This window comes from Sitodiplosis mosellana, unplaced genomic scaffold (assembly GCF_009176505.1).
Source record: "Sitodiplosis mosellana isolate CC-2019 unplaced genomic scaffold, AAFC_SMos_1.0 Smas_scaffold_6150, whole genome shotgun sequence".
Classification (NCBI taxonomy): domain Eukaryota; kingdom Metazoa; phylum Arthropoda; class Insecta; order Diptera; family Cecidomyiidae; genus Sitodiplosis; species Sitodiplosis mosellana.
Window position 1 is genome coordinate 1996016 of NW_022601391.1, and position 8506 is coordinate 2004521.

Below are 8506 nucleotides of genomic sequence, written 5' to 3' on the forward strand. Positions count from 1 at the left end.
GTATTTTATCAACGTTTTTTTAATCTTGCATTGTTTTTTATTGTTCCGTTCACATTTGGCAAGTGTTTGAATATTTGGTCGTAGTTTGAAACAAAAGCAAATGTATTTTTTGTATGTATGTACAAATGATATGGTTCGCTATATGGTCTACTATTTTAATTTTTTTTTCTTTGCAGCGAATGATTACACAAATAATAGAGACATCAATTGACCAAAAACTACTAATTTTTCAAGAGCTGTAATTTAAATACTAGCCAGACGTGTGCAAGGTCAAAAATTCTAGGGGGGGGTAAAATGATTTTGCCAAAGGGGGGGTGAAAATTTATTAATGGGTGTCAAAAAAAAAATTAAGACCTAAAAAAAAAAAAAAAAGGTCCTCACTTTTGAAAATCGATTCTATCTAGTGTAAAACAGTCAAAATTCCACAATGGGGGTCTACAATTTTGCCAATGGGTGCCGAAAAACAAGTGAAGACCTAAAAAAAAAAAAAAAAAAGGTCCTCACTTTTGAAAATTGATTATATCTAGTGTCAATTTTTCCACATCGCTGGGGGGGGTCCACATTTTGGAATCCTAGAGGGAGGGTAAAACCGGAATACCCCCCCCCTTGCACACGTCTGATACTAGCCAGAGCATCGAACGAAAAATGGACAGTGGACATGATAATTTATTTGTGAAATATGTACTTCGCAATCGAATCGCCCGATTCAATTTACTATCACCGCATAATTATATAGTCGTTGTATTACTGTTGCATTTCAAACTCAAATTGCACGTTCAAATGCGTTGTGAACGTATGACGTTTTACATACCGGCGTCGCTGCGTTCCGAAAACATTTCTCAAACTGAAATATGTGGAAGTTTCGCATTGGCGGAAATAAAAGAATATTGCATCGGGCGGCTATGGTGAACGTTTTTGGATTCAATATAAGTAATGCCGTAGAGATCGGTCATTCGACTACTACTACTACTTCGTGTTATGACCTCTAAATTTGTTGATTGTCTGCATTCGTTGCACTTCGCTACGGAAGTGAAGAGTTCTGATTACTTTTGGCATGAAAATTGAATCGAGATCCACGTACATCACGCATGACTCAAAGTGACCGTCACTAAGTGGCTCAGTTCAATGTACAATACTCGCACTCTCGCACATTAATGAATTATTTATTATCATACGCTTTAAGCCAGCAGAATATTGTCTCTATTTAAATTTTTATTTACATATTAGACGATAAATATTTGGTTTCAAACACGATCATCAAATCATATGTTAGGCGATGAATCGCCAAATAGAAATGACAAGAAGATAAATTAAAATCAAATTGAGCAAAGCGACTTTCAAAATTATGCAGTTTTTTTCTTCCAGTATTTGGGCTCGATATTCAATTCTACTTCGCGCAACATCAATGGTGTGTATGTCGATAATCGTGCGTGTCGTGTGTGTCTTTTAATTTGTAATAAGAGGCCGGGGCATACATTATGCGTAATGTCGTCATGTAATTGACTCAATTAGTTTAGCAGTATTGGAGAAATCTCACTTATTTGGCAAAAAAGAGTAACTAGAAATGAAAATGAAATCAACACAGCGTAACCGACGTTGATCTCATTTCATTTGTGGAACAGTAAGAGATAGTAAGATCTGTAGTGCACTGAAACAAATCGACTGCATGCAGTCTTTTTTATTCCACTCATATTCAATTTTGCCGTTTGACAAATATTCTGAAAATATCCTGTAAATCTCAATTTGAAGAGAGAAACAAAATTGGTTTCGGTCAATTTCGAATTCTATTTATTAAATTACACATTAAATAATAAAAGAGTCAAAGTCATTTTATATCAATACGTTTGACGGTACTCTCTTGCTATCGCTAGAATTACATTTGAAATTGTTCATACATCTACGTTTTATTTGTTCTTTCTCTCTTCTACTTCAAATTTCAAATTAGTAAATTACAGTCATATAAAAGAGCAAACGTCAATTTTGGATCATTTTTTCGCGTAACTGATAAGAGATAACTGTCTGCAAGTGTGCAAGCACTACAATTTTTCTCAAAACACCAATAGCCGATAACGGTTATCAATTTCGCAAAAAATGCTTAAAAAACCAGCAACCACCCGAGGCATGTAAACATAAACCGAATCTTCCAAAACAAACTGTAAGCTCAGATTGTCGCATTCCATCCCAGAAATATGAAACGGCAAAACCATACTTCCCCCTTGCTTCTCACCAAACGAAATACTGTTCGATTCAATTATTTTTTGAATCCAAATAATATTTTTTTATTTAGTTTGTGTACGTGACATCAAACAAGATCAGAATAGAATTGAGTTAAGAAAAAAAAAGTGATTTGGAATAGTCATGGAATAATTCATGAATATGAAAAGTCTTCTCTCTGTTTTTACTCATCAAAAACATCAATAAAATCGTATTACAATACTGGTTTGTCTCCGTTTTCAAACCGATTTGAATTCCTTGCCAGATTTGTTATGCAATAAAAATGCTATTCTTAAGACAGATATAAATGTGAGCGCATACGCGCTGCTGTCTACAGCCAACCCCGAATTGTGCGTATTTTGCTATTTAAAAAAAAAGAATAATTTCTGATCAAATCCGAAAATGTCGCCCAATATACAATTATCGCTTTAAGATTAGAATATGAGTTACAATCTTTACATTCAATTTAATCATTTATGTTTTTTCTCTCTCTCTCCCTCGCTCTCTCTCTCTCTCTTTCTCTTTCTCTTTCTTTCGATATTTTTTGGACGTTTATTAAACTAAAAAGGGTTGTATTGAACATTTTAAAATGCAAATCCTTTCGATAGAAATGGTGAACATTTCGTGTAATTTGTTTTAGGTCATTTCGCTTATATATAGTACAAAAGGAGGAGAAAAAATTGAACAAAGATAAATTATTTTCAAAATTTCGATCGATTCCACCATGGTTACTATTTTCGTTAATCTTATTGCTGTTTTCTGGGGTTTAAATTGTTTGCTAGTGGTTTTTGTTCGTTTTAATCCTCCACTTCACACACTTGATGCGGCAGTGAAGCAACACTTCTTCTGAGGTGGTACATTTATATGAAAGTAGTTAGCCTGTTGTTTCTTGCAAAAAAAAAAGTCGTAAGAAATCGCTTTTGAATGCTCAAGTACCAGACGAATTTTACTACTTGTTCTCTGCCATTTTGTACAATTTGCTTATTATTAGGCTCGGTATTGTTAGTGTTACGTTTATGTAAAATGACTGATAAAAACGAATCGCTTCTGATTCAACCAGTCTTAACAAAGAAAGTGTGAGTGAATAGTAGAAAAAAAAACAAAACTAGTTTCAAATATATCTCGATTCTCGTTTATATGAATGAAAATGAATGGATTGTGTGTGTCTTTTTGAATTTCTTCATCGATTTGACCATTTAGCCCCATTCAATAGGGCCAACGATGTCAACGATGTGTCTTAATAAGCTTCCTAGTTCGGGCTCGAGCTTCCTGTCGCGTTACCGTGTATTCAAACCATAAGATGTTCGGTATCAGCGTTGTATCCCGCAGTAATAAATACTCGGATAATTTCCTATTTTGAAATGAATTTAAGAAAATTATTCTTTGAATGAAATGCAATTCAATTTCAATGTATTGTGAAAGAAAGGAAGGCAATGAAATAAAAAAGAGTGTCTGTTGTAATAAAGAAGCAAATACTAACCAGGACACAATGATTGGGAATAGCGGTGTTAAAATTAAATGCGTCAATGAAAACCATGATAATCCGGTGATGATGCCAACCAATGAACCGACAATCACTTGATTCCATGTGTGGTACTGCAAATATGTTCTACTTAAACACACTAGCGCCGTCAAACACCAACATGACACTAAAACAAATAATCGGCATGCGCGCTCCAGTGGCAATAAAGTGTTGTTATTTATGTGATGTAGCCTAAGAAAAGAACCGAAAAACGAAAAGTTAGTTCATCATCATCAGCTAAATATTTTTTTTTCTTAGTTTGAATTCACCTTATGAAAATGAATAGCGTGACGTATGTGGAAAAGAACCAGATAAACTGTGAGTGACTGGATGGCATTCCGAATTCGGTGCCGATGTGAACTCGATTGACCGGTCTCGGCTCTCTGATCCAATGTTTTAATATTATATTGCTAACTTCATTTACTAGGGTTCCAATAAAAAATGCTATCTACAATTGCATAAATGAAATAAGTTAGACATTAATGTTAATACAGCATATAATTGTCAGAGGTGAATGGTTGACATGAGAAAAATAGAAAACAAGTGAATTGTGCGTATCAGTGGATCGTTGATTGACGGGCTTATTCGATGTACTTACTGTGTGCAAATCTCTACGAAACATAATCAGTGTAACGAAACCAGCTCCAATTCCCATTGGCGCCAAACTAATCCACGCCAGCAGCTGACCAAAAAGATCACCTAGAACGATTGATACAACATTTTTAATTAATATCATTGTGGTATGGGAATTTCTCGTCCATTGAATAGCAAATTTCACACAAATGGGTTTCTTTCTATACAATTTTGGAATTAATTGAGACTAACTGAAAATTACGCTTGTAATTTTTTTAATTAATTTAAATAGTATTCACGATGATGTCACTTGTGCCATCCCGATGTAAAGCGATGGTCAAACCATCTCTTATGTTCTGAGTTGATTGGTTCGTTTTTCTTTGCTTTATTTCAATATCACACAGAGAATTAGTTACGAAAAAAATAATGAAGTCGGTCAGATATCGAAAAGTGAAACTGAAATGGTCAACTGGTCTAAATGTTTATGTATTTTGGTAGAGGTTCTTCGTGAGTATTATTTATGGAATCGACTTTGTGTCCGACCCATCCGAGCTGAGTTTCGCATATTGATTGGAAAAATGGGCAGAAAATTCAATTTGATGTGAATTTCAAAGGGCAATTTACCTTTCGGATACTCGACATGGGTAAATGTGATTGGTTTCCAGTCAAAACTATTATAAATTAAATTATTTTGCGCTAATAAATTCGTGTCATCAGTGTTCGACGACATTTTTGCTCTTGACACATGTCATACACACACCAATTCTCTGTTCAACACCAAAACCATGGAGTAAATGTCAACGAAGGTGCATCGCCAAAGAGTATTTGACACGTACTTAAAAAGTATTTAATCGTTAAATTTGAATTGAAATTTCGATCATCGAGCCACACAAGCGATTAAACCATTTTCGATGGACGAAAAAAGATTTAAAAAATCGTTTTTTTTTTAAATGGATTCGAATTTTGGAGTCGTTATTTGATCAGCTTCCTTTGTTACAGACGAAAATGGCTCATTGTAGAAAATGAGAAAAACTCGGTGCGAAATGCCGATTTCAGAGCAATAATTTTAGCATCCGATGGTAGAGAATACATGAGAAAAAATAACGGCACTATTTGGTTGCCATCATCATCATCATCACCATTTGAGATGGTAAACAGTTTGTTTGGTTTAAATGTGATGTGTCAAAATTACCGACAATTAACAATCTGCATGATAATTTCGAGTAAATCATCGCGAAATTCGCATTGTGTATTTAAGTGATGCTGTTTCAATTCAAATCGATATTCGTCTCATTCATACACTAAAACTCGTGTAGCTCGTTGAATCGAAATAATTGAACGATTGCGATGGTGATAGCGAGCAATGAATATGCGCATATGTATGTGTGCATGAATGTATATATACCTATATGTGTGTAAGTTGGTTAAATTTTCGGCATGCATGTGTGTAGAGTATTAAAGCAATGATTTGCACTTGCACAGTAAGCCACTTACATTTGTATATCATTTCTGTGTCCACAGTTACAATAAAAGGGGTGCACATATACTAGCAAAGTAAATGAAAAGATGAAAATACAAGTAGATCGATACAATAAAATGAAAACGATACAATTGCAGCGCATTCAAAGAGCAGAGCGACAATTCTGAAAAGAACAAATGATTTCAAAAATCGATGATACCAAATAATTTTCATGGAATCGGTTGACCGTTTTCTGAAAATGAAAATATTTGCAAAATTTTGATAATCATTTGCTGTCCCTTTTCCGCTCATAATCAAATGGTCAATTAAATTGCGATCGGCGTTCCAATACAAATGCATCGAAAAATATTGAATATCCGATTGAAGTGTGCGAAAGAGACGAGCTCACATTCGGCCAACGTCATCGCACAGTGGTGGAAATGAGTTAGCCATACATTCGACATAAACAATGTTCCATCGGCGTAGGTATCTGTGAATGATGTCATACAAACACATTGGGAGATTGTGCCATTACTTATAACCGACACCAAAGCATTGAGCACTATGAGCACTATGCCTATGACAGTATTGCTGTGGTTTGCCTGCGCGTGTACATACACACATCGCACAACTCATCATATATGGTTCGAAAATGGTACGAAGCGATCTTGGTATGCGTGCAAAATATAATGCAAACGATACAAAATGTTCGGTGTGTGTATGTGTGTGTGTTTGTGTTGCGTATGTGTATTGGTTTCACCTCGTCTTTATGTGCGTAGTGAGTGCTGAAACTGAAGTAGGAAAACGCACATACAATTAAAATAAGATGACTTTTTCTCTCTTCGGTTCGGTTTGATTGCATACAGAAGTTGAGTTTTAGTTTAATTTTTTACAATGAAAAAGTAAATCGAATTTAAAAAGAAAAAAAACACACACGCCAAGTTACAGTTCAGCAAAAGAGAAGAAAAAAAAACAGAACACTGAACGAACGAAACGAAACGAAACGAAACGGACCAGAGCCTGTCGCAAAATTTTCGGTGTGGAAAAAACACGGGCCACTAATCATTTTCATTCTGTATATTGATTTGGTTTGAATTCGTTCGTATTATCTTCTACGCGTTCTCGATGCGGGTTCCTATATATTTTCGGATTATTCGGCTGAATATATTTTGTGTGTGATCCAAAGAAATTTAACAACAACAAAAAAAGAGAAGAAAACAATTTATTCAAGTTAATACAAAACAATTTTGTTGGTCTATTTGCACTCCGTAATTGACCTCCGTCTTCTCGGCACAACAAGCCCCCGGTGTTTTGCATAAATTATTTCAAAGAAAACAGAAATACAATCAAGTAATGACCAATTAATTTAGTGTTTTTCTTTTCTACCGATAAATTCAAAACCAATCCACAACAATAAAATAAAAAAAAAATTAGTGAAAGATTGAGAAAAAAAGTTGAGAAAAGAAGAGAAATAAAACGTGACATAAGTGACATAAAATTACGAACGAAAATCAAAATTTGATTTATGTAATTTTGAAAATTTTGTAAAAAAACGAAGTGACAACACAAACGAGCAACTGAAAAGAATTGTGCGGAATAAAAAAATTAACGTAACATCAATATTTTGTGCAAAGTGAGAGGAGTCGAGAGTCGTAGGCAGAACGATGTCAAGTCTGGATGAGAACTGCAATTTTTAAATGTAAATACCGGAATGAAAAATTTGCCATTTTGGACCTCTCGTAGCTAGAACATAGAATCGTAATTTTGGTATTTGTAGACTAATAGTACGCAGTAAATAGCCGCTGCAAAACGAATTACTTCGAAATGAACTAGAAGTGAACGATGAGATCCTCAATTTATGATAGTACCAATAATAAAATGCTATGAAATGTGTATAAATCCATCAAGTCATTGACAGCGGAATGAACGTCGAAGCGCTAGTCGAAGAGATAAAAAATATATATAAAGGAACAGAAAAAAAATCCATAGCAATAAAAGATTGTGTGAAGACACGAATGTGGAGACAAAAGTAACGATATACATTTGGAAAGAAAAAAACGAGTACACAGAGAGTGAGAAAATTGAATGCGCCAAATGGAAAATCAAATCAAATAAAAATATCGCACTGTAGAAGTTAATTATTTGAATTATATTGCATGTGCCTTTTTTTACTACCGTTCTCTCGATTTTTTCTTGATTTCTTGGTGTTTTTTTTTCTCGGGAATTTCTCTCTCTCTCTCTTCATCATTTTTAATTACTTTTTCTCGAGCTCGTTCGCAAACCGTCCTTGTCATTTAATTTAATTACAAATCACATCGAATAATTCACAGACAATTCGAACTGTGTAATGTATAGAGATCGTGAAGCGTGCAAATGGAAATTTGATCGAAAATTGTCGCTGTAATTCTTAAACATTTATTGCTTGGTTGCCTATTGCTCGATTTTGATTCGGCTGTCGCACTGAATCGATCGTTTTTTTTTTAGATTTGACGCCATAATCGATTTTGCTGCTATTGACGTCTGGCGCTGTGTACCAAATATACTGTTCAATTTATTTTATTCAAGTTCGCTTTGATTTCAGTTTTCTCGTTCACTTTGACGACATCATTGACAAACTGAATTCGGATTTTTTTTCAGAAGATCAAATGGGGGAGACTTTGTTTGGCATTCCAAACTTGAAATTCTGTTGATTTTCTCTCTCTCTCTCTCTCTCTCTCTCTCTCTCTCTCTCTCTCTCT

At 34.5% G+C, this 8506-nt stretch overlaps 2 protein-coding genes across 2 annotated transcripts in view; one reads left to right on the plus strand and one right to left on the minus strand.

Annotated features, from left to right (window-relative positions):
• Positions 1–1765: 1765 nt before the first annotated feature.
• On the minus strand, positions 1766–5085 carry LOC129574115 (dolichyldiphosphatase 1-like). Its single transcript, XM_055455549.1, has 5 exons — positions 4934–5085; positions 4335–4435; positions 4006–4184; positions 3695–3928; positions 1766–3565 (listed from the first exon to the last, which is right to left on the minus strand). Exons 1-5 carry the CDS (start codon positions 5037–5039, stop codon positions 3439–3441), a joined length of 747 nt encoding a protein of 248 aa, XP_055311524.1. The 5' UTR covers positions 5040–5085; the 3' UTR covers positions 1766–3438.
• A 1272-nt stretch (positions 5086–6357) lies between these two features.
• The window catches only part of LOC129574118 (uncharacterized), a 21773-nt gene continuing 19624 nt past the window's right edge, over positions 6358–8506 (plus strand). The window contains exon 1 of the mRNA XM_055455552.1: positions 6358–7467. The gene's annotated coding sequence lies outside the window, so the exon portion shown is untranslated. The remainder of the gene's footprint in view (positions 7468–8506) is intronic.

Coding starts and splice junctions, on each gene's coding strand:
- LOC129574115 (XM_055455549.1), bottom strand. CDS start 5,039: ATGTCGTCGAACACTGATGACACGAATTTATTAGCGCAAAATAATTTA. Junction 4,185..4,334: donor TTCGTAGAGATTTGCACACA/GTAAGTACATCG, acceptor ATGCAATTGTAG/ATAGCATTTTTTATTGGAAC. Junction 3,566..3,694: donor TTCCCAATCATTGTGTCCTG/GTTAGTATTTGC, acceptor ATTTCAAAATAG/GAAATTATCCGAGTATTTAT.